The sequence below is a fragment of the Chrysemys picta genome, chromosome 8 (genome assembly GCF_011386835.1).
Source record: "Chrysemys picta bellii isolate R12L10 chromosome 8, ASM1138683v2, whole genome shotgun sequence".
NCBI lineage: Eukaryota > Metazoa > Chordata > Testudines > Emydidae > Chrysemys > Chrysemys picta.
Window position 1 is genome coordinate 47,951,998 of NC_088798.1, and position 27,661 is coordinate 47,979,658.

Sequence of the window (27,661 nt, forward strand, 5' to 3'; positions counted from 1 at the left end):
GCATTTTAGTTTGAGTTTGTAACTGATCAATAAAAAGGTAGAAAAAACTGCTAGATCTCTATTACTACACTGGCTGAGGATATGGTGTTACAAGATCACATTCTGACTTGCTGATTAGGCTATTTCGATGATCTAATAGCCATCACCAACTCGCAACAGTGCACTACTGGTATTTCATTGGTTAACTCCCCATGAAAAAATTCCTACTCCCATTATGGGTGATGGGAAGTTAATACAGAGCAAGGACACCAAGATAAGTCACACTAGCAGGAGGTGGGAGAAAGAGATAGGTAGGAGAGTGAGAGGCTAAAGAAGGAAAACCAGTCTGAACAGTACTTAGTGGGAAGGGCAAAACTGCCATTCAAGCAGGAGTTTAGTCCTTTTAGCCACTTCAGACTTACTTTGTAGCCCAAAAGCCAAATGGCAGCTTGGTCAATAAGCAAAATATATAAATTAAAAATGAGTTGAAAGTGGCTGTTGGGTCATAAGCTACTGCTGAAAGGGCAAGTCAAAACAACACCGGAACCTTGAGAGAAAAAAAAAAAGGTTGGAAATGTATAATTTTCCATACTGTTATCACTTATCCTTTTTATAGGCACAACTTCTCATAGTAGAAGGATGTTATATAAACCCACAATGTTTTTTTCCAAAACATTTTCTTAAATGAACCAAAATTAGCCACCCTAGGGTATGCATTAGTAGATTAACAGTGCACTTCTTGGGCAGTTGAAGGCATTTTGCCCCAGGTCTTACAATGTATCTAGGTGGTTTAAACAGTCTACCACCACCTCAATAAACCATGCCAGGGTATGCAACTGAATACATGCCAAGACTTTGCCTAAAAAAGATATTTAAATTTTTATTCCTTTGAAAGTCAGTTCCTCTCCTTGCTTACATGTCAAGACCTAAACTGAGGGTAGCTTGCTGCAGTTGATATCACAAACACCCAAAGCAGCACAAGGACTAATCCAACTTCTACTTTTGGTGTTAGTAATGCCATCAAGTGTTTCAAAAGAAACAAAAAGTCCTGAATTTAGGCCTGCACAAAATACAGTATTTTTCATTCACCTTGTGCATTTCTCCACTTACATGTAATTCCAGATTAACAATTTCATGCCATATTAGTAAAAGAAAGCATTTGCATTAAGCAAGAGCAAAAGTTTTTTGTTTTTTAAAGCCGACACTTGTATTTCCAGTTCATTCATTTACCCTCAATCTGTAGATGCTAAGAGTTCATTAATCCATCAGACTACTTTCTAATCTCTTTAACACTGGAAGATGTGAAAGATACTGATTTTTACTGGCGTGCTTAGTGTAAAATATATCCCTCATGCACAAAAGAAAGCAGTAACACGGACAGCCCATTACTTGAAGAGAAGGATCTATCTTCAGAAACACGCACATGCAAAAGCAGCATGTACACTGTTTATTACACAAATTACAGCAACAGTGAACTAGCTCAACTCTAGAGATCACCCCATCTGCTGGCTAGGTAGACTGCATAAAAGTCTCTCTCTGGATCTACTTGTCTGCCCCTTGGCTCAGCCTTGGCTCTGTAGTTGCCTTTCAGGAGTAACAAATAGCAACTAGCAGATCAGAGGCCAAGAAACAACTTTACACACACACACACACCTAACCATAAAAAAAACAGGAGTACTTGTGGCACCTTAGAGACTAACAAATTTATTAGAGCATAAGCTTTCGTGGGCTACAGCCCACTTCTAACCATATGAGTGTAATCTACTTAGCAGTGAAAGAATAGTAAAGGCAATTTTAAAAGTGTCCTGTTTCCATTGAGGGGGGGAAAAAAATCACAATTGGCTTTAGAAGATAGCTAGAGAAAGGATTTTAGAGCAAATGTAATCCTTTGGAAAAGTGCTGAATTACTGGAAGTGAAAACTCCATTTATCCACAAAAAATATACAGTAGAAATGGAAGCTTCCCCATATTATCTTGATAATGTACTTAAACTTAATTCCAGGGGGACTAATTTTAAGGCTCACAGAATAGTTTTGTCTCCATGACTATGCAGTTTTTGACCCCTCTGTCCAGAGTGCAAAGAGGGTTGTCAGTTACAATTAAGTGAGGACAAACACCTACTACATATTGGACCGAAACCACACACTCTCTGCACAGTCAGGCATTAAGAACTATGAACAGGGGACTGGATTCTCTTGAGTGACCTAGATGTAAAAAGGTCTGAATCCTATTACTAATGTTCTAAGCCAAGAATTGGACAGCTATATCAATAATTTAGTCTAAACGAAGATTTGAAAATTTTACTGGACTCCTTCCACTAAGGCTGATGATATAAAAAATAGGGAAAGGACACCCACCAAGGAGGTCCAGAATCCTCACATCCAATCCTCAGACTGCTAAGAAAAAGAAGAAACTGAGATTCTCCTCATGGGGCTATCCATGGACTCTGCTCAAAGCTCCTTCTTTTGGATCAGCCTCCCCTCCTATTCCTTCTGGTTCCCAAAAGACATTCTTTCTGACAACCAAAGACTCTTGGTTCTCCCTTCCACACACCCAGAGCATCTCGTCCATAACTTCTTCCCTCAGCCCCACAACTACAGTGAGGAATAGAACTTTACTATTTATTTGCTTCAATCTGTTTTCGATCCTCTTCCCCTGTGAACAGCTCTTGTGCCTGCCTTAGACACTGCTTGAAGCCTTCCTAAGCAGCAGCACTGACAATGTAGCTTACTGGCATAGTGGGGGACTGTAGATGTGATGTATCTTGATTTTAATAAGGCTTTTGACACAGTCCCACATACTCATAAGCCAACTATGGAAATGTATTACATTTGAAATTACTATAAGGTGGGTGTGAAATTGATTGACTGATCGTACTCAACGAGTAATTATCAAGAGGTTGGTGTGAAACTAGACAGGCTGTATGTAGTGGGGTTCAGCAAACATCAGTCCTGGGTCTGATGCTATTCAATAATTTGATAAATGACTTGGATAATGGGGGGGAGAGTATGCTTATAGAATCTGTGGATTACACCAGCCTGAGAGGGTTGCAAGCACTTTGGAGGACAGGATGAGAATTCAAAACTACCTTGAGAAATTGGAGAATTGGTCTGAATTCAACAAGATGAAATTCAATAAAGACAAGTGCAATGTACTACATTTAGGAGGGGGGAAATGTACAATTATAAAATGGGGTTAGGCAGTTGTACTTCTGAAAACGGTTCAAGTGGATCACAAATTGAACATGAGTCAAAAATGTGATGCTGTTGTGAAAAAGGCTAATATCACTATGAGGTATATTAACATTAGTATTGTATGTAAGAAAAGGGAGGTAATTGTCCTGCTCTGCTCAGCGCTGGTGAGGCCTCAGCCAGAATACTTTGTCCAGTTTTGGGTGCCACGCTTTAAGATGTGGACAAACTGGAGAGAGTCTAGAGAAGAGCTATAAAAATGATACAAGATTTAGAAAACCTGACCGTGAGGAAAGGTTAAAAAAACTGAATATGTTTAATCTAGAGAAAAAAAGACTGAGGGGGGACGTGATAAGTCTTCAAATATGTTAAGGTCTGTTACAAAGATGGTGGTGATCAATTGTTCTCCATGTCCACTGAAGGTAGGACAAGAAGTATAGCAAAGGAAATTTAGGTTAGATATTAGAATAAACCTTGTAACTATTAAGGATAGTTAAAAACTGAGTGAGGCTTCTAAGGGAGGTTGAGGAATCCCCATCACTGAAGGCTTCTACAAACAGACTGGACAAACACCTGTCAGGGATGGTCTAGGTTTACTTGGCCCTGCCTTAAGCACTTTAGAGCAGGGAACAGGACAAGATGACCTCTCAGGGTCCCTTCCAGCCCTACATTTCTATGATGTTAGTTTCTCTGCTCCCGCCATAGTTCTGAATAACAGTAATGAAACTGACCAGAGTCTTGTTAAATTTTACTGGTTGCTATCCCAGAAAACTGAGTAGGAGACACCCAAAAGTTGCCTCCCTGCTTGCTCAAGAAAACAGCACTAAAAACAATTAATATTTGGAAAGATATCTAAAGCAATTACTCCCCTCCCCTTAACTAGGAATTATCCATTTTGGCAGAATTTATGTGAGGTGAGAAGGGGAGGAAAGTGCATGTACAACTCAAGCAGATTTTTGAACACCCTGAAAGAAGGGTAATAAAGTCACATACTTCAGATTATAAACTGACTAGTTGAAAGAGTCAGAAACAAATCCCTAACTCTAAGAACAACTGGCTAGCTGCATTGTGCTTTGGAGGCTAAGATTAAAATTCAAAATGATCTGGACAAACTGGAGAAATGGTCTGATTGAATTTCATCCTATTTACTTAAGGACAAATGCCAAGTACTTCACTTAGGAAGGAACAATCAGTTGCACTCACACAAAATGGGAAATGACTGCCTAGAAAGGAGTACTGCGGAAAGGGATCTGGGGGTCATTGTGGACCATAAGCTCAAATATGAGTCAACAGTGTAATGTTGTGGCAAAAAAAAGCAAGCATCATTCTGGGATGTATTAGCAGGAGTGTTGTAAGCAAGACATGAGAAGTAATTCTTCCGCTCTACTCCATGCTGATTAGGCCTCAACTGGAGTATTGTGTCCAGTTCTGGATGACACATTTCAGGAAGGATGTGGACAAATTAGAAAGAGTCCAGAGAAGAGCAACAAAAATGATTAAAGGTCTAGAAAACATGACCTATGAGGGAAGATTGAAAAAACTGGGTTTGTTTAGTCTGGAAAAGAGAAGACTGAGAAGGGGACGTGATAACAGTTTTCAAGTCCGTAAAAGGTTGTTACAAAGGAGGAGGGAAAAAAATCTTCTTAATCTCTGAGGATAGGACAAGAAGCAATGGGCTTAAATTGCAGCAAGGGAGGTTTAGGTTGGACATTAGCAAAAACTTCCTGTCAGGGTGGTTAAGCACTAGAATAAATTGCCTAGGAGGGTTGTGGAATCTCCATCACTGGAGAGGAATGGTCTACTCTAGAGTCTAGATAATTAGTCTTGCCATGAGTGCAGGGGACTAGACTAGATGACCTCTCAAGGTCCCAACCAGTTCTATGATTGTGGTGGTTATTTTTGACTTCTTCTGAAAGTTAGGGCCACCACTATAAATAGAATACTGGACTACGGGTCTGATTCAGTTAACAAATCTAATGTTCTTACCCTAATTCAGAAGTTCTTTAATAATGCCCCAGACTTCAGATGACCAGCTGAAAGATCCTTGAGTGTGTTATTGCCTCCCCTTTCCCTGCCTATGGAGCTTCTTTGGGGAAATTATTTTTTTCTTTGATCTCCAGCTTTCTCTGCAGCATTATTTTTGGGAGAAACTGAATGCCTTACTACAATGTAATGACACTTAATAAAGTCTAACTAAAAACCAGGCACTCATTTTCAAGGTGTATAGAAAAAACAGGAAAAAGCAACATGTTGGCTTTTAGACAATACAATTCTTGGGCTACAAAATGTATACCGTATAAAGAATAACATTTTGAAAGTTCACTTTAAAAAATAAACACACCCTCTTTCTATCTGGGGAGGTATTTGCATTGTGAATGTACTTGTTTACAATGTGTTGTCTCTCAGAAAAGTTGGGAGACAAACTATATTAGTATTACAGCAAAGGAGGGGGGCCCATTAAGGATAGGCCTGTATGGCCCCATATAAGCTTCTGCAAAGTTCACAGGTGGTCAGATCAAGAGTTTCTATTTGGACCCAACTATACTCCCTACACAAGGAGAAAAGGAGAGTAGAAACACAGCCTCATGAAAGGGCAAGTAACAAAGTGAACAAACAATACGGAAAACTTAGCTAGAAGATTAGTAGTAAAACAACTTCTAGGATACTTGTCACTTCCTTTCAGTATGAGGTACTAAATCAGAAAAAAAACAACTCTCAGGCCAGCCACCAATCTCATCTATCTGCCCTCTTTAGAGCAGAAATCTAAAACCCCAACACCTGAAATGGACATAACCCTCTTGCCAGCTCGCGCGGCAGGAAAGAAATCACCGTCTTTCCTTTAAGGTGCTGGATCTGCTCTCTCCAACTGGCTGAATCTCAGAGCTGGGGGAAACCAGGCTCCTCCCAAAAGGAAGAAAAGAGACTTCGTTGTTTGACTTGAGATCAAGGCTACCAGAGTGACAGAGGAGCGACACCCCCCGGGGCACAGAGACAGACACCGCGTACAGCCCACCCCCACCGACTCGGTTCCCGCTGGCCCCCCACCCGCGCTCTGCCAACCGGGACTCGCTCCTCCCTGGACGCTGCACCAGGAAACAAGGGGCCACGACCAGCCACGGCCACCCGGGAGCCTCCCGAGGAGCAACAAACAAACAAGTAAGCAAACAACGGCCGGTCCCGGGGAGGGGAACCGGGCTCCCAGCACATGGCAGAGCACGCAGTGGAGACAGGACCCCCGAGGAGCCGGGGGAGAGGGGCCGGGCTCGCGGTCTCCCCCCAGCACGCACCAGCTCCCCCGCCCCGCTCAGCGGTAACAACTTCGGGGCAGCTTCCACCCCTGCCCGCATGCGGGGGGCGGCGGGGACTCACCCCCAGATAACATAGTTGGTCTTGACGTTCTTGGGCCAGGAGAACTCGCCGAAGATCACCTCGTCCCCCTTCACCACGATCTCCTTCTTCTGTGTGTTGTACTGCCGCAGCACGCTCAGCACGTCCGCCATCTTCGCGCCGGGCCGCCGCCGCCGCTCCGCCCGGCCCGGCCCGCTCGGCCCCCACAGCCAGCCGCGCGAGGACCCCGCCGCCAGCCGCTAGGGCCCCGCCGGGCTGCCCTTGCCGAACGCCTGAGCGCTGCCGCCTGGGGGAGCCGCCCACGCCGCCTGCCTCACCTATGTGCCCCTCGCCGCCTCGGCTTCATTTCCGTGCTTCTGCCCCCCTCACCCCAGTTCTCCTGGCTAGGGCGGCCGTATATGTCCGGTTTTGGCCAGGACAGTCCCGGATGTTCTGACTTTTTTGGCCAAACTGGGCCCTTGTCCCGTCTCCTCTTGCCAGTTGCTCTGACCAGTGAAGAGCAAATGGCATGTCCAGTTTTGCCAGACTAATGGGTTGCGCCCCCCTGGGGGGGGGGCGGGGACGGAGGGGTGTGTGGGGCAGCGGTGGGGCTCGGGCAGTCAGTCAGTCCCATCCACAGTCCTGGGCAGCGCAAGGCTTGGGCAGTCAGCCCGGAGTGGCGTGGGGCTCGTGTGAACAGTTTAGGGTGACCAGACAGCAAGTGTGAAAAATCGGGATGAGGGTGGGGGGTAATAGGAGCCTATATAAGAAAAAGCCCCAAATATCGGGACTGTCCCTATAAAATTGGAACATCTGGTCACCCTAGAACAGTTCCAGGTGGCGTGGGGCTCAGGCAGTCAGCCCAGAGAAGGGTGGGGTTTGGGTAGTCAACCCCAGTCTTGGGTAGTGCAGGGTTCAGGTGAGTAGCAACACCAGGTGTCTTGGGACAGCCCCGGGTCGGGGGCTCAGGCAAGCAATGATGGCAGGCAGCTCAGCCCAGCCCTACACGGTGTCCCGATTTTACTTTGGTTAATATGGTCACCCTACCCCTGTCTCTAACCCCCAACCCCGAGTGCTGCCCTCCCTCTGCCCCTTCCCCTCCCTGCTGCCTTTCATCCTCGGTATTGCCAACCCCAAATGTTCACAGATCATGAGTTGGGCTCGCCAAAAATCCTCAGCTTGGCTTTAAAATCACAAGATTATGTAAGAAATAATAGATTTTATTTGCCTTCTACTTTTTGAGCCTTTAGGATGCATTGTGGTCACTTTTGAAGCTTTCTTCACAGCCACAAGGGCTAGAAACTTACATTTTCTTTAAGAATGAAGGCTGGAATCATCACATATCCACTTGACTCCAGAAGCTGGGGTTTTAAGGAGAACAGTAATTATCATGAGACTCATGACAAAATCATGAGAGATGACAATACTGCACTCAGCCCCACAGGCCTGGGTAGGGTTACCACCTTTGAAATGTAAAAAAATGGTACTCCACCACCACCACAAGGCAAGGCTGCCACAACCCCAGCCACACGGCCACTCTGCAACCCATCTCCTTTCAACAGCCACTTATAATATGCAGAGAGATAACACATATAGATAAGACTGATAATATCATTGATAACAAATAGGCATTTGTTTTAGCAGCACACTTTGCCAGCCAGCCTTTGTAGTCTGTTTCATTTAGCCAGTTCTCTGAATGTGAAGTTTCTGATGCAAGCTTTTTTTTTTCAGAGGTGCAGTAGAATCACACGCACCATCACCCTGATCTTCCATTATTTAATATGCCTTGCACATCTCCTCACTCTCACCTTCTCATGTGACTAAAACCTCCTTTCACACACGAGTGGTGTGCTTGTGTGTTGGTGGGCAGACAGCTGCTGTATTTTCAACAGTTTTGATCGATTATTGCTTAAACTGCTGAAGTGGGAACACTGCAACATTTTTAGCTAGACACAGAAACTTTTAATATTAGATATCTCAGTGTATTGTGATAATAATACAAATCTTTAGAGCCACATAAACTGGCAGATTAAATTGTTTTTCTGGTAACTGGCAAATCCACTAAAAAACTGGCAAGGCTGGTCAAATACCAGCTAGCTGGTAACCCTTGGCCTGCATGAGGGGAGCAGCCGTTCTTGCCTGGCCCTGCGACCTGGGGGCCAGTCTTGGGTTTACACAAGGTTACTCTTAGTCTGTCCAGCCAGGCACCAGCCACCACCAAGCTGTAAGCCCAGCTGCCGAATGAATCAATTACTCAGGTCTACACTACAAGAGCTACAGCAGCACAGCTATGATGCTGTAACTATGCTGCTGTAGCACCATACTGTAGACATACACTACAGCAGCAGCAGTTTTCCCATTGCTGTAGTAACTCCACCTCCCCGAGTGATGTTGACAGAAACATTCTTCCATTGAGCTAGCTGTGTCTACATCTGGGGATTAGGCTGGCATAGCTGCAGCACTCAGAGGTGTGGATTTTTTCCCACCCAAGTACCAGGGCTAGTCAACCTAAATTTAAATTAAATTTAAATTAAGTGTAGACCAGGCTTCACTCCAGTAAAGAGAAGGAATTCACTTAGCTAGCAAATTACTGGTCCATTCCATTCAGTAGAGGGCAGTAGTGCACATACTCAAGCCATTCTATAGAAAGTACCACATAGTTCACAAATACGGTTACATAAATTTGGATTGGGTAAGGTCTCATTGGGTTGACAATCTGAAACATTTTCTACAACCTTTCATCTCATAGTCAATTGTTCAAACCATTATCCAACTTCAGAAAGTAAGCTTTCATTTTAAATAAATTAGTGGCTTGATTTTCAAATCACCTGTGCCTCCCATTGACGTTTATGGAAGCTGTGGGTGCTCATCACTTTGAAATAAGACAAAATTATCTAGACTTTATAGTTGAGAAGAGATCCTTCAAAATGTGAACCAATGTCTACATGAGTCTTCAATGCTACAAAGAGCACCAAACAATCTCTGAGGCTTTGTCTACACTACAGGGGAAATTCGATCTAAGCTACACAATTTGAGTTACTTTAACGTAACTCAAATCGACGTAGCTTAGATCTACTTACCGCAGGGTCCACGCTATGCGATGTCGACAGGAGACGCTTTCCCATTGACTCCCCCTATCTTCTCAACATGGTGGAATACAGGAGTCGACGGGAGAGCAATCTGAGGTTGATTTAGCGGGTCTTCACTAGATCCGCTAAATTGACTGCTGATGCATCGATCACCACTTGTCAATCCCCCGGTAACTGTAGACAAACCCTGAAAGATGTGAACTGCCCCATGCATCGTGACTATGTAATATTACTGGGCATTACCAGATGGCATAATTACAGATAGTTTTACAAATTCTGTTAAACTACTTAGGGCTGTATTATATTCTGAAGAAATGCTGATGGTTAACTATGATGTAGTTCTTTTTACTGGGAGTTGTGCATGTTAGACAAGATTTTCAAAAGTGACTAATAATTTGGGGTATATCATCTGAGAGACTCCAGAAAGAGGCCTGATTTTCAGAGCATGGCACTCAACAAATTCTGAAAAAAATCAGGCCCCTTTAAGGCGTCTCAAACTGGGCACCCAAAAACTGAGTTTCTTAAAATCACTAGTCACTTTTTAAAATCTTGGCCATTACCAATAAAGTTGGTTCTTTCTGATGTAGTCTATCTGACTAGAATCACCATATGTAATAAGGTATTGCTGCTTAGACAATGGCAGTGTTCCAATAAATCCTTTGATTTACGTAAGCAAGTATTACAAAATCCACACAAGCAAGCAAAACTGCATAGTGTCAAAACCTTGTGAGAAACTTAATGGTAATTTAATGTCAATATTGCTCTTTCACTATTGATCCAAGATGGATGATCATATGCTAGTTTACACAATCTATTGAGCAGCATCTCATTTATGCATCACAAATATGTAGTTGGGGCTGTGAATAGAACCTGGTGCAGCATACATTCCGTTAACTATATTGTTATACTACAACAACCTACATTGCTTTTTTTTTTAATTGTTGTTCACAATGACTGAACTATTAGTTTGCTAGTTATAGTGCTTAATGCGATGTCCCAGTGTTAGAACCACTTTGGGAGACAAGTACAAATGCTATTGGAATCACTAAATTTTTCCAAGCACTGATCCTGGATTAGAGAGTGTGGTGTATTGACAACTGCATTAAAATTATGATCTGTCACTTTAAATGCTCAGGAAGGTTTCCTGGTCCTGCTTGCAGATGAAAGAGCTCTGTAAGGAACTGTATGATCTGGGCCAAGCAGACTCAATTTGAAGACAACCAGCCTAGAAAGAAGAGTAAGATGAGATGAGTTGTGCCTCTCTGTTTTAAGGAGCTACCTTCTTTCTCTCTGTGTGTGTTTTGGGGTTCTTGTGTATTATTCTGAATTATAAGAAATAAAATGGTGTAATGTTGCAACTGTAGGGACTGGGATGTGGGTAGTCAGGTCTAAGGGTTAGAGTCAGGAGTCTGGAACCAGAGCTGGGGTCAGCGTCAGGTGCCAAGCCAAAGGTCAGAACCGAAATCAGAGTTGAGTCAAGCCCAGAGTCAGTGTCAGGGGTAGGGCGTAGAAGTAAGGACCTGGAGCCAGGCAGGAAACAGGAACTGGGAGCAGACGGGGGTCTGGAACAAGGAGAGCAGGTACAGTAAGGAAGGCAGGAAACAGGAGTCAGACAAGTAGCTAGGGTCTGTAGTAGTAGCCAGCCAGGAATTCATCGAATCGCTCAGACAACTTTCTGTACTTCTTTCTGGCTTAAGTAGTGCGTCCCAGCCAATTGGTGGGGCTGGACATCTCCCCCAGTCAGGAGCTTCTTGGATGAGACTCTTTGTGAACTAAAGCTTTTTAGCCCCACCCCCCCTTCTCCAGTCATTTGGTGAGCTCCAGTGGCCATAGGCTGAGCACTGCCTGGGAACTTGTGGACCCATGTTCAAGGCTTACCATCCTCCACAACAACCTTCCAGCGAGAGTAGCTTATGCTTTTATCTAACTTCTGTATGTATGTCATAAATGTAACAGAGATCAGAAAAAAATATTTTGAGACCTGGATAGAAGGCGAAAAGTGGGACAAATTTGGGGCTTCATAGGTGCCGACTCCGTGGGTGCTCCGGGGCTGGAGCACCCAGGGGCAAAAATTAGCGGGTGCTTGGCACTCACTGGCAACCAAGCTCCCTCCACCCCCACCTCACCTCCTACCCGCCTCCCAATCATGTCGCGTCCCTGCTCCTCCTCCTCCCTCCCAGCGCTTCCCGCCCCCCACTGCCTAACAGCTGTTTGGTGGTGCTTAGGACTTTCCTGGAGGGAGAGGGAGGAGCGGGGATGCGGCGCGCTCAGGGGAGGAGGTGGAGAAGGAGCGGGGACTTGGGTGAAGGGTTTCAAATAGGGGCAGGGCGAGGGCAGTGCAGGGGTGGGAAGAGGCGGGACGGGGTGGGCCGAGGGGGGTGGTTGAGCACCCACCAGGCAGAGGGGAAGTCGGCACCTATGTGGGGCTTAGCAAGCTTGGCACCGTCCCTTTAAAATTAAAGGTGGCATCAATAATAATAAAACACATCACAACTAATGCTGTACAAAACAAAATGCTAAAACGTCAAATACCACAGCATCATTATACTAGTGGGAGAAGGATTAATATTTATTTTCTCTTGGTATCTGGAAACATACCATAATGACAACAGTAACAAAACTTCAGGCAAACATTGCAATCATGTATTTACTGCCACTACTTAAAAAAAAAATCATGTTACCATGTTTCACTTGTTACACTGGGTTGCATCTTGGGGAAATTAAACAGTTGAAGTGGTAGCAGATCTCCTCTGGCACCTTTACACCTCTACCCCGATATAACACGACCCGATATAACACGAATTCAGATATAACACAGTAAAGCAGTGCTCCGGGGGGGCGGTGCTGCGCACTCCGGTGGATCAAAGCAAGTTCAATATAACGCGGTTTCACCTATAATGCGGTAAGATTTTTTTGGCTCCCGAGGACAGCGTTATATCGAGGTAGAGGTGTATCTGTTTTCTCATGATTGCAGAGTACAATTTCAAGTCTATACATACTGGAAATCCTTTATGTTTTAGAGTGACACCTAAAAGTGAGATTCTGTCACCTCCTCAGGAATAATATTACACTGAATTGTTAGGCCTACAGGACAGTTCAATAGCTGACATTCAAATCCTGGATGCCTTGAGGGTCCTTAGCATTTTTTCCAGACCAGCAGGAACAAAATGAAAGAGATTCACAGAATTCAAAGTAGCACATCGTGAGCTTGGTGAGATGCAGGGAAACAGGCAATCTTTCACAGCATTTCTTGTTCTGAGATGATAGGAATATTATCATTCATTTTATAACAAAAAACTATGCAGCATATTTAATATATATTACATACACATATAATGAATTACACCTATTATATCATAATGTAACAAATGAATATACTATGATACAGTGTTTATCAACCAGGCGTCCAGGGCCCACTGGGGGACCACAAGCCATTTTTAGGGGGTCTGCCAAGCAAGGCTAGCATTAGACTTGCTGGGGCCCAGGGCAGAAAGATGAAGCCCCACCTCATGGGGCTGAAGCCCAGGGCCCCAAGTACCACAACCTAGGGCTGACGCCGAAGCCTGAGCAACTTAGCTTTGTGGGGCCCTCTGTGGCAGGGGACCCAGGGCAATTGCCCTGATTGCTACCCCCTAACGCTGGCCCTGGCTTTTATATGAAGAAACACAGTTATTGTGACACGGGGGCCTCGGGAAGAACACATGTGAGAACCCCTGCTATAATACACAGTAATATAATTACATTATCAACCAAAATGCTATGAACTCTGAAGTACACTGAAGCAACAGTTTAACTTGCATAATGCAACAGTGCACAACTAATTAGGAGGTGAAGAACTAACATTAAGGATAATTTTAGGTAGGCAGAATTTAATTGCCCAAATTGGAATTTGCTCATGTCACTTCAACTAAAATGGTTCCTCTTGCAAAAAACTGCAGTGGAACTTTTAGTATATGCAAATGGCCAGGATCTTAGTTTTATGTCCCATCCAAAAGACTTTTTTGAAACACACTGGCTTCAAACTGTGTGTTACACACCAGGCAGGCTCATACATAGATTTGCCAGTACAAAGTATACCTAGAATATATGTGGATCTGTACATACATCTCTAGTCTCTATGTACAATCTTCCTTTATCCACTGTCCACAATCATCATAGTTCTGATGAATGAAAAAGTACTGTATATACTCGTTCATTAGCTCATTCATTTATAAGTCAACCCCCCAAGATGGATAGGTAAAAATGGCAAAAATTGTATGACCCTTTCATTAGCCGACCCCTGTTGTAGATTGCTGATGAGGGAACATCAATTCTGGATTTGCTTCTTTAAAAATTTGCTAAAATTTTATTTTTACTTAAATTGTACATTTGTTATGTTATAATTGAGATAAAAGAAGTATGAATATAAATAAAACGTATGGATATCGATGATATAATTTTTCTCAGTTCATGTCCATGTAAACAAAGCACTTAAAAACACGGGCTTCCCTAAAGTTCAATTTTTCTAGTACTAGCTGTTTGCTTGTCCTAGTATTGTTCTACTACAGGACTATATTATAATTATTTTTATAGCACATACTTTTATTGATTGTAAAATAATGTATTGATGTCAGTACTGCAGCCGTTTAAAGTTTCAAAGGCTTTGTTTAGTGGACTAGATTGGCTTCAAATGAATGCTAAAAGAGCAGTGCTGCAGATCTGCATGACATTTGACCCATGCATTTCACAAAATGCTACACCTTACAAGCCAATCAGAAAAATACAATGAACGATAGTACTATGGCACTGGTGTCAGTCCCCTACTCTGTAATTTGATTTCTTCATGCATTTCTACCAATGGACCTTGTAAGTCTCAAGCCAATCTGAAAATATAATGTGCAGAACTGATGGAATCTGTAATAAAATTTAAATAACCTGTTATTGCCACAGACATGCCAATCTACAGGGCTGCTTTGAAATAAACAAAGAACAATAATAATTTGACAGTGATAAAGCAGGTGACATTCCTATATAAAGTCCTACAAAATCTATAACTAAATTATTATTTTCTAAGTTTTTCATACTAGTATTTAAAATGAACGGTGAAATCAAAAGAAAACGGTCTGCTTATCAAGCAGTGTTCAAACTTAAAGTTGTTGAATATGCAGAAGCAAATAATAATTGTGCCGCTGCTCGTGAATTCTATATCAATGAGAAGCAAGTAAGAGAATGGCAAAAAAATAAAACAACACTAAAAGACAAGCCAAGAATCAAGAAAAAATGTCCAACGAGGTGCGCTTCATTTCCTAAGCTGGAGAAAATCTCAATGATTGGGTTGTTGAAAGGGGTACGTCGTCACTAGAACTGGAATTCGTCTGCATGCTCTGCAAATGTTGAAAGACAACAAATACAAGTCAGTAAAGCCATCCATATTTGTCACATCAGTGGGTTGGTGTACTCACTTCATGAACCGTCATGGTCTCTGTCTTTGTCAGCGAACAAAGATAGCGCAAAAGCTGCTGAGAGATCTGGAAGAAAAAGTCAAATCTTTCCAAAGGCCTATTATAAAACATCGAAAGGAATATGCATTTGAGCTGTCACAAATAGGAAATAAGGACGAAACACCGATGGCATTCGATCTCCTGAGCAACAGAACGGTAACCGGTGTTGGTGAAAAAACAGTTTTAATTAAAACCACTGGCCATGAAAAAATCAATTTTAGGGTGTGTCAACGTTCCTTCCCCACTCTGAACTCTAGGGTACAGATGTGGGGACCTGCATGAGAACCTCTAAGCTTAACTACCAGCTTAGATCTGGTTTTGCTGCCACCACCCAAATTATTTATGAGTCATTTGGAAAACTCTGTCTACCTCCCCCCCAGAATATCTCCCTCCCAAGTACTATAACCCTTCCCTGGGTAGCCTTGAGAGACTTCTCCACCAATTTCCTGGTGAACACCGATCCAAACCCTTGGATCTTAAACCAAGGAAAAATCAATCAGGTTCTTAAAAAGAAGGATTTTAAGTAAAGAAAGAAAGGTAAAACTCATCTCTGTAAAATCAGGATGGAAAATAACTTTACAGGATAATCAGATTCAAAGAGCCCAGAGGAACACCCTCTAGCCTTAGGTTCAAAGTTACAGCAAACAGAGGTAACCTCCCTAGCAAAAGGAACATTTATAAGTTGAGAAAACAAAGATAAACCTAACATGCCTTGCCTGGCTGTTACTTACAGGTTTAAAATATGAGAGACTTGTTCAGAAAGCTTTGGAGAGCATGGATTGATGTCCGGTCCCTCTTAGTCCCAAGAGCGAACAACCCCCAAAACAAAGAGCACAAACAAATGCCTTCCCCCCTCAAGATCTGAAAGTATCTTGTCCCCTTATTGGTACTTTGGGTCAGGTCAAAATATATGTCATCAGCTTAGACAGCTTTCTTTAGTTAAGATCTGTTGACAGAGCTCAGAGATACAGGGCTATTTTAATGTGCTCCTGGATACCTCATTCTTACCAGCTTCATCACAACTGGACTAGAATATCTTCAATATTAAATGGATTAAACACCTGAAAACTACTGGTTTTTTTTAGTCGTAGCTCTCTTTTTATTTTTTTCCTCCTTCTTTGCATAAATGCCAGTATTTTTATTCCTTTGTTTAGCTCTTGTAGATAAAATGTTGCCACTGGCAAGTTGGGGTAACAGCCAATAAAAGAATATGTTTTGCAATTTTGATATCTTTATAGCACATACATGTGCACAAGAATTTCAACATCACAAAGATATTCTTAAGTGATAAATGAAGATAAAAAAGGAAACTGCAGCCTCTTCTTGCACGTATATTTACCAATTCTCTTTTCAAACGTGAAGGGAGTTATCTGAAATGAGAAAGCATATTAGTATTGTACCAATATTAAAATGTATTGAATATAGTATTATGTTGCTGGAACTGTATTTTCTGATATGTAGTTGTATAGTCTAGCACAGGGGTCGGCAACTTTTGGCACGTGGCTCCCTGGCGGGCCGGGCCAGTTTATTTACCTGCTAATGCGGCAGGTTTGGCCGATCGCGGCCCCCACTGGCTGCGGTTCGCCGTCCCGGGCCAATGGGGGCGGCGAGAAGTGGCACGGGCGAGGGATGTGCTGGCCGCGGCTTCCCGCTGCCCCCATTGGCCTGGGACGGCGAACCACGGCCAGTGGGGGCCGCGATCGGCCGAACCTGCTGCGTCAGCAGGTAAATAAACTGGCCCGGCCCACCAGGGTGCTTACCCTGGGGAGCCACGTGCCAAACGTTGCCGATCCCTGGTCTAGCATGTTATGTTTGTATTGTAAAATCAGTATAAAGTTGCAAAAACAGTTTGGTACATCATGTGTTAGTACTTCCAGTTGACCCATTACTTCCAATTCTCATAATTACCAAATATCAAATTGATAATGCTTGTACTATTTTTGTAATACATAGTAAACATTGGCCTGTCGGAAAAGATTATTAATTTGTTAATAATAAGTTGTTATTGGAAAGTAAGAACTAAATAATACCCATTATTCAATTCTTACCTTTCAGCTATCATTTGGGGGAAAAACTAGGATCATTAGACAGTTTGCTGAGACTGATATTGAATAGAGCATTCCTTACCAGCTTCAAAAGGGAGGCTGCTAGTAGCTCTGCCTTACTAATGGGTTCCTAGTATAGAACCTGACTGGCAGGCTCAGAGGGCCTATAAGTATAGCTATTCAATGGGACATTTGGCCAGAGATCTCCAATGTTCCAGTACTAGTATGCTGAAGGACACTTTATGACATAGATGAGGCATGTGTATATTGCAGAACAGCACCTTATGTATTATTGCACAATACTTGGGATTCTAAAACAAAGAAAAACATGTTAAGATTTAGAGAATATTTAGAGAATTATTAAAAACATTTGCTTAATTGGTATATTATATAATCCCAAATATGATACCCCAAAGACATATCAAAGTCCACTGTCTCTAGAGACCTCTATATAGGCCACTAGGGGTTCTTGCAACAAAATTTTTGGTGGCCTCAGAGTGCAGCCACCAACTCTTGCTGGTGGCTGCACTGACACTTCTTCCTCCTCACCAGCCCTCCCTGCCACTCGCCTCCTCACCCCACCGTCTGCCCATCACTCACCTCCTCACTCCCCACCCGGTTCACCACCAGATCCCCCGACTCCTCTGCTGCTGGCTCGTCACTCACCTCCTTACTCCCGCGCCCACCTCTTCATCCGCCCCTCGCCTCCTCACCTTGTTCCTTAAGCATTGTGTGTCCCACCTTTGTCTCCAGAGAGGCGGTGCATGCAGGAGCAACAGGGAGGAAGGAGAGGGGTTGATGCTTTCCTTCCCCCCACTGCCCAGGAAACTGCTGTGGCCACAGGGAAATGTGCAATACAAAGAAGTTTTATTTTCTAAAGCCTCTTTCATACAGACTGTATCTTAAAATGCTTTTCAGAGATAAATATTGTACAACCTTGATTATCCAAATGTCATGAGGAATATTGACAGGTTTCAGAGTAGCAGCCGTGTTAGTCTGTATCCGCAAAAAGAAGAACAGGAGTACTTGTGGCACCTTAGAGACTAACAAATTTATTAGAGCATAAGCTTTCGTGGACTACAGCCCACTTCTTCGGATGCATATAAAATGGAACATATATTGAGGAGATATCTATACACACATACAGAGAGCATAAACAGGTGGGAGTTGTCTTACCAACTCTGAGAGGCCAATTAATTAAGAGAAAAAAAACTTTTGAAGTGATAATCAAGATAGCCAGTACACTGGGTTTTTTTTCTCTTAATTAATTGGCCTCTCAGAGTTGGTAAGACAACTCCCACCTGTTTATGCTCTCTGTATGTGTGTATAGATATCTCCTCAATATATGTTCCATTTTATATGCATCCGAAGAAGTGGGCTGTAGTCCACGAAAGCTTATGCTCTAATAAATTTGTTAGTCTCTAAGGTGCCACAAGTACTCCTGTTCTTCTTTTTGAGGAATATTGAGTATGTTCAGATAATTGAGGATTCAGGTAATGTATGGATTTTTCATGACTGTTTCATATAACAGGAAGATTTTGTTTGTATATTTGAAGTTACATTGTAATACAATTACACAGATAAGTAATAAAAGAGCAAGAAAGAAACTACAAAGGAGAAAAGTTTACTTTGCAATGGAGATTTCAAATGAGATGGAGAGCTGACAAAGGAGAGGTATGAGCAAACTGTCTAGGGTTTCCCAGTGGTTGGCTGGTAGGAATAGGAAGCAGTACCCTTGGCTTCTTTTCTCAGCTCTGAAATTGACCTGTGTGACCTGGGGATTCTAAAACAAAGACAAACTGGTCAGACAACATGAACTCAAGTGCCACCAATAGGCAGATGACACTACCTATCCTTCACCATATATGACCACACCACTGCCATCAAGCTGGCCCAGTGCTCCAATGAGATCAGCTCATGGATGAACAGCTGAGAGAAGTTTAGCTGAACCTGAGCAAGAAAGAGATGATGCTGGTGGCGAGAGGAAAGCCCTTTGAAAAGTCTGCAGACACCATGCAGAATCCTTTGGCTGAAGGTACACACCCAAAATTGCTCAGTCTGGATTCCTTGCTGATGCTAAGCTCTCACATGGAAGTATCTGAGAGTGACTCATTCTATCATCTCCAATTGGCTAGAAGATGCCATCCCATGTTGGTCAACGATGACTTGGCCTCAGTTATTCATGCCTTCATCACCTCTCAGCTGAACTACAGCAATGTGATAAACCTGGACGTGAAGTTTTCAGCACTCAGGAAACTCCAACTAGTATACACCACTGCACCATGTCTCCTCAGCAAGATAGGCTGCTGCAAGCACCTCATACCTCTCCTCTCCTCTCTAAATTGGCTTCCCATTGAATACCAAATAAAGTTCAAGGCCTGATCTTCAAGGCACGATATGGCCTGAGCCCAGAATATCTAAAAGACCCCTTCAACTCCAGGGAGAAGAGTGCTGACAACTTTCTCTTGTGGCACAATGGAACTCTTTATAAATAACAAGGGTAAAACTTCATCATGCAAGAAACAGAACTTTACCAGCCTCAGGCTACGTCTGTACTAGAAACTTGAGTCGACCTATATTAGGCCAGTTTATAGTCACTGCAATAATGACTGGTGGTGTATGTTCACACTACCCTCCTTGAATCGGTGGTATGCGCTCTCACAGGGAATGCTTCCACTAACCTAAGAGGGGCAGTGCAAGGTGCTGAGAGATCTCTTGGCTCTGCTGGCAGCTCCCTGCCAGGAACCCGGCTGCCTCCTGGGCTCCTGGGAGGCTGCCTACTCCCTCTGCTCCCTGTTCCTGGCCAGGAGCTGTGCGGCCAGGATTTCTCCTCTCCCCATTCCCTGCCAGGAGCCTTGCCCCGGGGCTTCTCCCCTCTCCATTCCCCGCTAGGAGCCAGGGGAAGCCGCCTGGGGCTTCTCGCCTTGGGGAGTGGGCTCCAGCTGCCCTGGCTTCTCAGTCCCCCTGCCCAGCTTCTTGTGCTTGGTCCTAGGTGGAAGTGGGAAAGGGTGGGGGGAAGTTGTGTGGGCTTCTTACCCTGGCTCCCAGGGGAGCAGGGGGGGGCAGCTGGGCTCTAGTTGCCGGCTTTCTTGTCAATTTCAGGGCTCCTGCCCTGAAATTAACAAGACAGCCATCAGCCGATGAAAGGGATGCAGTGTCTGCAGTGATACACCTAACTACAGGGATATAAGCCTAATGCCTCTGGTGGAGGTGGAGCTATTATGTTGGTGTAGTAGGCACTTACTACTGTAGTGGTGGGAGGAAGGCTGTAATGAAGACATAATTAGGTCGAGGTAAGCTGCCTTATGTGGACCTAGCTGTGTAGTGTAAACCAATCCTAAGACAGGTTTCAGTGTGGTAGGTGTGGTAGTCTGTATCAGCAAAAACAACGAGGAGTCCTTGTGTCACCTTAGAGGCTAACAAATTTATTTGGGCATAATCTTTCGTGAGCTAAAACCCACTTCATCAGATGCATGGAGTGAAAAATACAGTAAGCAGTATATATATTACAGCACATGAAAAGATGGGAGTTGCCTTACCAAGTGTGTGTGGGGGGGTCAGTGCTAATGAGGCCAATTCAATTAAGGTGGAAGTGGCCTATTCTCAACAGTTGACAAGAAGGGGTGAATATTAACAGAGTGGGAAATTACTTTTGTAGTGTTAATGAGGCCAATGCAATCAGGGTGGACATCGCCTATTTCCAACAGTTGACAAGAAGGTGTGAGTATCAACAGAGGGAAGATTACTTTTTGTAGTGACCCATCTACTCCCAGTCTTTATTCAGGCCTAATTTGATGGTGTCCTAATTTGCAAATTAATTCCAGTTCTGCAGTTTCTCATTGAAGTCTGTTTTTGACTTTTTTTGTTGAAGAATTGCCACTTTTAACACTTCAACCTCCCTGGACACTCAATAACAGACCTAAAAGTGGCAATTCTTCAACAACAAAAACTTCAAAAACAGACTCCAATGAGAAACTGCAGAACTGGAATTACTTTGCAAACTGGACATCATCAAATTAGGCCTGAACAAAGACTGGGAGTGGATGGATCATTACAAGAAATGAAAACTAATTTCCCCATGTTAATTTCCCCCTACCCTTACTCACACCTTCTTGTCTACTGTTTGAAATGGGCCACTCTGGTTACCACTACAAAAATGATTCTTCCTCCTGTTGATAATAGCCCACTGTAATTGAATTGTCTCGTTAGAATTAGTAAGGCAACCCCCATCTTTTCATGTACTATGTATATCTATCTATCTTCCTACTGTATTTTCCACTGCATGCGTCTGATGAAGTGGGTTCTAGCCCACGAAAGCTTATGCCCAAATAAATTTGTTAGTCTCTATGGTGCCACAAGTACTCCCCGTTTTTACTTTTAAGTCTGTTATTGAGTGTCCAGGGAGATTGAAGTGCTCTCCTTCTGGTTTTTGAATCTTACAATTCTTGATGTCTGATTTGTGTCCATTTATTGTTTTGCCTAGACTGTCCAGTTTGGCCAATGTACATGGCAGAGGGGCATTGCTGGCATAAACTCACCCAAGAATCATCACAAACCTCACCACCTTCTGCTCCCTGTGCCAAGGCGTTTCTTTGAACTTGCCTTCTCTGACACCAGTACATAAGAATGTGGCGTTAACACCTAACTGGCCTCTCCCAAAACAAGCTACTGCACTGTGCCCATCTCTCCCCCAGGGGACAGGAGCACGCAACCACCGGTTGACAGATGTGCCGCCCATCGCTTAATGCAGTAGCAGAAGGCGGCTCAGGTACCATGGCTGCGGAGGGGGGCATGGGGGTGGGGTGGGGGGCGGGGTCGTGTTGTGGATGAAGGCGGTTGGGGGAGACCAACAAATGGCTGCCGGGAGCAGAGCCGGAACTGCTCTCCTGGGCCAGCGCTGGGGGCGGGGCGGTCCCTGGGCTCCGGGGAGGGAGGAGGCCGCGAGGGACGCGGCGCCTGTCGCGGGGATGGGGGTCGCGCGAGACGCGGGCGGGCGGGCAGGCAGCGTGGCGGGCAGCCCAGCTCGCGCAGGAGGTGGCCGGGCTCCTCCCCCGGCCCGGCGAGCCCATGGTGGCCTTGCGGGGAGCCCTGCGCGCCGCCGGCAGCCGGCTCAGGTCCGTGCGGCGGGGTCGGGACTTCGCACCCACCCGGGGCCCCGGGGAAGGGCGGTTCTGGCCCCGCCTGCCTGGGCCTCTCCCCCCGGTGGGGTCGCCCGCTTGCTCTGTGGCCGCTGTGGGGCTGCCCCACTGTCACCGACCCCGTGTCGCCGCCGAGCAGGGGTGCGGCCCGCGCCCAGCCTCGCCGCCCATCGGGGCAGGGCGGGCCGTGCGCTGGGGCCGAGCCCCGCTCAGGATCTGCTCCCCTGGTGCTGGGCCCTCCTAGCCCGGCAGGGAGCGAGCCAAGCCGGCTGAGCTTGCTAGCTGCCGGCAGCCGATCCCCCACGGGGTCTGCCTGCCTCACAACTCCCAGCGGCGCCGCCGCATCCGGGCAGATGCATCAGCCGAGCCCCAGGCAAACGGGGGACAGAGACACACCCCCTCCATACCATTACCGGTCTGGTCCCCTAGGACTGGAAGAGTTACACTGGTATAGTAAACTGGGGGAGGGACATCGAGTGTGGTTGTTGTTGTGTTAAGGATAAAGTTACACCCCTTTAAACTCTAGCCGGCAAACCAGAATAAGCCATACCAGTGCAGGTACCTTTGGATCACTGCAACTGAATCCTGGCTAGGGTGGGTTTGCCACGTCAATTACACCAGCATAATTAAATAAGCAAAGCATTCTAATGTAGAGAATCCCTTTGTTAGGTGGCATTTTAAAAAGTAATGTTTCTGTACTTCAGTTCAAAGTAATGACTGCTGTGCAATGCCAAAGCCTGCAGAGACAAAATCGTGGGATACCAGTGGGTTTCTGATGTATGGATAGACTGAGTCAAACTGTCTCTGTTCTGGGCACTTTGCAGATACGTAAAAAATGGGGTGAGGGTAGTGAAGTTGTTTTGACAGAAAGCCTTAGTATCATATTTAAAATAACTTGAGAACCATAAAAATGAGTGACAGTTTTTCAAAAAGAGGTTTTATAGGTCTATCTAACATTTTTATTTTTAGAATGGGAAATAGTCCATCTACTTCAATGGGATTGTCTAATGCTGCTACCGTGAACAAAATCCAGGTAAATAAAGGGGTCATTTATTATTCAGAAAGAATTATTATTTCTAGCCTTTGAAAAAGGGATAGTAATTTACTAACTTCCTTTTTTTTCCTAATTGGTACAAGGATTGCTTTTTTGTTACATCAGGCTACAGAATCTGATCTGTAAACTTAGTCCAGTAAATAATGTATTATACTTTTGAACTCCAGTTCTGCAATCTAATCCATGTGGGCAGACCCTTATACTTTCATAGTGTCCCGTTTAAATCAGTTACGTTCACCACTGGTGTCATTATTAAATGATCAAGGAGTCTGGTGGCACCTTAAAGACTAACAGATTTATTTGGGCATAAGCTGTCGTGGGTAAAAACCTCACTTCTTCAGATTATTAAATGATGATGTCTTGGAGGAGGAGAGGGGTTAAATCCCATGAAACCAATTAATTAAGCAATGAGAGCTAGAAAATATCTCGGGTTTAGCTCCAATAAAGTACACCGCTACCTCGATATAACGCGACCCGATATAACACGAATTCGGATATAACATGGTAAAGCAGTGCTCCGGGGGGGGTGCGGCTGCGCACTCTGGTGGATCAAAGCAAGTTCAATATAATGCGGTTTCACCTATAACGCGGTAAGAATTTTTGGCTCCTGAGGACAGCGTTATATTGAGGTAGAGGTGTAATAGTTTTACATTTCTAGAAAGAACTTTATCCTTTTTTCCACATTCATCTTTTGACTACAAAGCCTGTCAGACCTGCATCATTTTTACCTTTAGGTGACTTATCACAGCCATGTTACCCACAGTTCTGTTATATTTTTGGGGATTCTTGGAAAGGTCCATCCTATCATACCAGCCCCCTACAGTGTCCTGTTCCCTGGGGTTTATCATGCCTTGTCCATGGTCTGTCTTCAAATCTCTTTAGAGGTGTTTTCCTTGGACCACCCTTGCATTTTATCACCCAAACAATATAAAATTACACATGCACATTATGTTAAAAGTACATTATTAAGGTTACAAAATCAAGAACTCAAGTCAGGAAACGTCAGTATTAAGGTAGCCTGTCCCTCTAACTTTTGAGTGTGTTTTGGAGGAGAGTGCGCTTTAGTGGTCCCAAATGCTTCTGTCCATTACCCCGCTCAAGTGGGGGCCCCTTCTCACCCAACCTCTACAACTTGTCCCTGTGCCAATCCTCTCTCTTCCACACTCCTGGCTTCTCATCCCAGTCCCTTTCTTCTCCCCTACCCAGTCTCCACTCCTCAGACTTCTCATCCAAATCCCACTCTCCTTGTCCAGCCAGTCCTAGTTTCCCCTCCAGCTCCTTGTACTAGTCTTCTTGCACAGCCAGTCCTGCTTCATGGATTATAAGGTCAGAAGGGGCCATTGTGAACAGTTAGAATGATCTCCTGCATAAGACAGGCTATACAATGTCCCTGAATTAAATTCTTGTTTGAACTTTTAGAAGGGTATCCAGTGATGGAGAAACTACCATAGCCCTTGATAAATTGTCCCAGTGGTTAATTGCCCTCGCTGTTAAAATGTATGTCTTACAGAGGTAAAATAACACCTCTACTCCTATTCGCTATTCCTCTGATTATACATTCAAGAATTGTATTAGCCCTTTTGGCCATAGTGTTTCACTCAGAGCCTGTGTTGAGCTGATTATCCACCACCACCATGACACCCCTCCTTCCCCAATCCTTTTCAGACTCTCTTCTTCCCAGGATAGAGTTCCCCGTACTGTAAGTATAGCCTACATTCTTTGTTTCAAGATATGAACTTCACATTTGGTCATTTCAAAACACATATTGTTTACTTGTGTCCAGCTTACAGAGTGATCATGATCACTTTTTAACAGTGATCTAGCCTCTTCATTATTTACCACTTCCCCAATCTTTGTGTCTCTTGCAAACTTAATCAGTAATGATCTTTTGTTTTCTTCCAGCTCATTGATTAAAAAAATGTTAAATAGCATAGGGTCAAGAACTAATCCTTGCTGGAAACACCTACTTATAATTTTTGGAATTTGTTACCATAATGAAAAGACAAAACATATTGCTTTTGTCTAAGACTTTATCTTTAAGAATGTGATAAATTAATTCATTTAATTAGTACCCATGTGCAGAATACATTGACTCAACCTTTTTAAAAAAAAAAATACAGGAAACCATTTCGGACAACTGTGTAGTGATTTTCTCTAAAACAACATGCGGCTACTGCAAAATGGCAAAGAAACTGTTCCAGGATATGAATGTAAATTACACAGCAATAGAACTAGACATGTATGAAAATGGAAGCCAGTTTCAAGACATTCTTCATCAAATGACTGGTGGCAGGACGGTGAGTACATCTTTTCAGACGTAGTAACTAAAATAGAGGGGGGCTAATTCACTGAAGCAATAGCCCACCAATTGTGACCTCATCAGATCTTGCATGCTAGCTGCGTTGAACCTTATATATGAGCTCCTAAGTAAAACACAAGGTGCTTGAGGAAGCTGTAGCAAAGCTTCTGTAAGGTATCTCACATTCCTCATGGTGCTGACATACCACTCCAGAGTCATGATAGTTACTGTACTGCTGATCCTGCTGTCTTTCGGATGAGACTTTAAACAAAGGTCACATCAAAGACACAAAACTGAAATCCATCAGGGACACTTCTTGCTTGGGTAGAAGTGTTAGCTCCAGTATCCTGGCACCTTTTGCAATTACATTCTGCCTTTGTAACAATTCCCTGTAACTTCATTTGAATCAAGTGTTTTTTCACTGCATGTTCTAAACCCGTGTGAAAATGATACATATTACTTTTAAGGAGAAGGTGCAGTGATGCCTCTGTTTAATATAAAGCATCTCAGGACCCCTTTTATAGAAAGTTATTATGGAAATGTAAGACTGTCCACTAATATGGTGCATCAAATAGCAAGTATGTAAAGTATAGCATTCCCAAGTTTATATGGCAGTGCGGCAGCATGCATGACCACACTTGTTTTTTAGCCTACCTCCAACAAAATAACTAATGTAATTTTTATATACTTAACAGGTTCCAAGAGTGTTTATTAATGGGGCTTTCATCGGAGGTGCTACAGATACTCAAAAGCTTCACCAGGAAGGCAAGCTGCTTCCATTAGTTCATCAATGTCAAATGAGAACAGCAAAAAATTCTGATCTGCCATGTAGCCTACCTTAGCCTTAGTTAAAAAAGTGCCCCTAATCTAGATATTAGGTACCTAAAATCCATCTTTAGGCCTCTAAATAAATGGCCTGACTTTCAGAAGTGCTGAGAACCCACAAGGTCTAAAATTAGGCCATTTATTTGGGAACCTAACTATGAATTTAGGTTCCAATTGTTAAGCACCCAAACTTGAAAATTTAGGCCTACGTGTGCAGCATGGTCTACTAAACTAACTAGGGTTTGGAGCGAATAATTCATCAATTTGAAATCATTTATCTAACACAGACATTACGGCCTTGGGCAATACTTAAACCCTCCCTGCCTCAGCTTCACCGTTCATAAAATGGAAGTAAAAACAATTACCTACCTCACAGAGCCTTTGTGTGGATTAGTTAATATTTTTGTTACCATGCTTTGGAGACATAAAGGACAACATGTTTTAAATATATTAAAAAGTGCTACATGAGGGTCTGTGAAATAGGTGACAAACACAACTAGTGAAAACTTGCACTGCTTATCATCTTCAAAACCTTGTAGTATCCTATTGATTGTAATGTGAATTGGTTTGCTATACTTTGTAGCTAATTTTACTGTCGTTGTGTTGGAACAAAAGATGACAGTGCAATTTAGTGTTTCCTATAAAATCACGTCAGTGCTAAAGATTGATTCATCTCTTTGTCAAATTATGTACACTGAAGACACTAAAAAGAACCACTTTTATTCATATGAAGTCTGCAGTTACTGAGATTTTAATTACATTTCTGCAAATGTAAAAGTTCAGTTATTAAAGGCAGTATCATGGTAAGCTACAGTAGTTCAGTTTTTCTTACAGTTCTGTATATATTCTCAAGTAACAGTTGGAAACTTTTTTAAACACGCTAAGTTCTAATCACTTTGAGACACTTAACAACCAGTCTGTTCTGTTTCAATAATGTAATAATGGTTAAGTAGTTTCAGGTACTACACCTGCTGACTCCCCTGCCAATTTTAGTAGTTTAGTTGTTTTTAAATGTGGTGAAGGTCCAACATACATGGTAATAGTGAATCTGACTATATACAGGTATATAAGGTAAATAAAGCTTTTTGTCTAATCGTTCAGGCACTATAATGTTACATGTAACTACAGTAAGTAGATTTCATATAGAAATATGATTTAAGTTAAATGTCCATCTGTGTTCAATTGTCTATATGCAATACATATGTACTTTTAAAAATATACGTTACATACTGAC

The 27,661-nt window shown here is 43.4% G+C and overlaps 2 protein-coding genes across 4 annotated transcripts in view; one reads left to right on the forward strand and one right to left on the reverse strand.

Annotated features, from left to right (window-relative positions):
- The window catches only part of CDC73 (cell division cycle 73), a 182,376-nt gene extending 175,600 nt beyond the window's left edge, over positions 1-6,776 (reverse strand). The window contains exon 1 of the mRNA XM_005306881.5: positions 6,540-6,776. Coding sequence (XP_005306938.1) covers positions 6,540-6,670 — 131 coding nt within the window. The 5' untranslated portion in view covers positions 6,671-6,776. The remainder of the gene's footprint in view (positions 1-6,539) is intronic.
- On the forward strand, positions 5,683-27,661 carry GLRX2 (glutaredoxin 2). Of its 3 annotated transcripts, XM_005306877.4 has the most exons (5): positions 5,683-6,326; positions 21,595-21,879; positions 23,219-23,282; positions 25,424-25,600; positions 26,298-27,661. In XM_005306877.4, exons 3-5 carry the CDS (start codon positions 23,220-23,222, stop codon positions 26,442-26,444), a joined length of 387 nt encoding a protein of 128 aa, XP_005306934.1. In that variant the 5' UTR covers positions 5,683-6,326; positions 21,595-21,879; position 23,219; the 3' UTR covers positions 26,445-27,661. The 3 variants fall into 3 exon arrangements, with proteins under 3 accessions (XP_005306934.1, XP_005306933.1, XP_005306935.1); XM_005306876.4 differs by lacking the exons at positions 5,683-6,326; positions 21,595-21,879 and adding an exon at positions 22,049-22,225; XM_005306878.5 differs by lacking the exons at positions 5,683-6,326; positions 21,595-21,879 and adding an exon at positions 22,378-22,697.

Coding starts and splice junctions, on each gene's coding strand:
- GLRX2 (XM_005306876.4), top strand. CDS start 22,179: ATGGTGGCCTTGCGGGGAGCCCTGCGCGCCGCCGGCAGCCGGCTCAG. Junction 23,283..25,423: donor CTACCGTGAACAAAATCCAG/GTAAATAAAGGG, acceptor AAAAAAATACAG/GAAACCATTTCGGACAACTG. Junction 25,601..26,297: donor AAATGACTGGTGGCAGGACG/GTGAGTACATCT, acceptor TATACTTAACAG/GTTCCAAGAGTGTTTATTAA.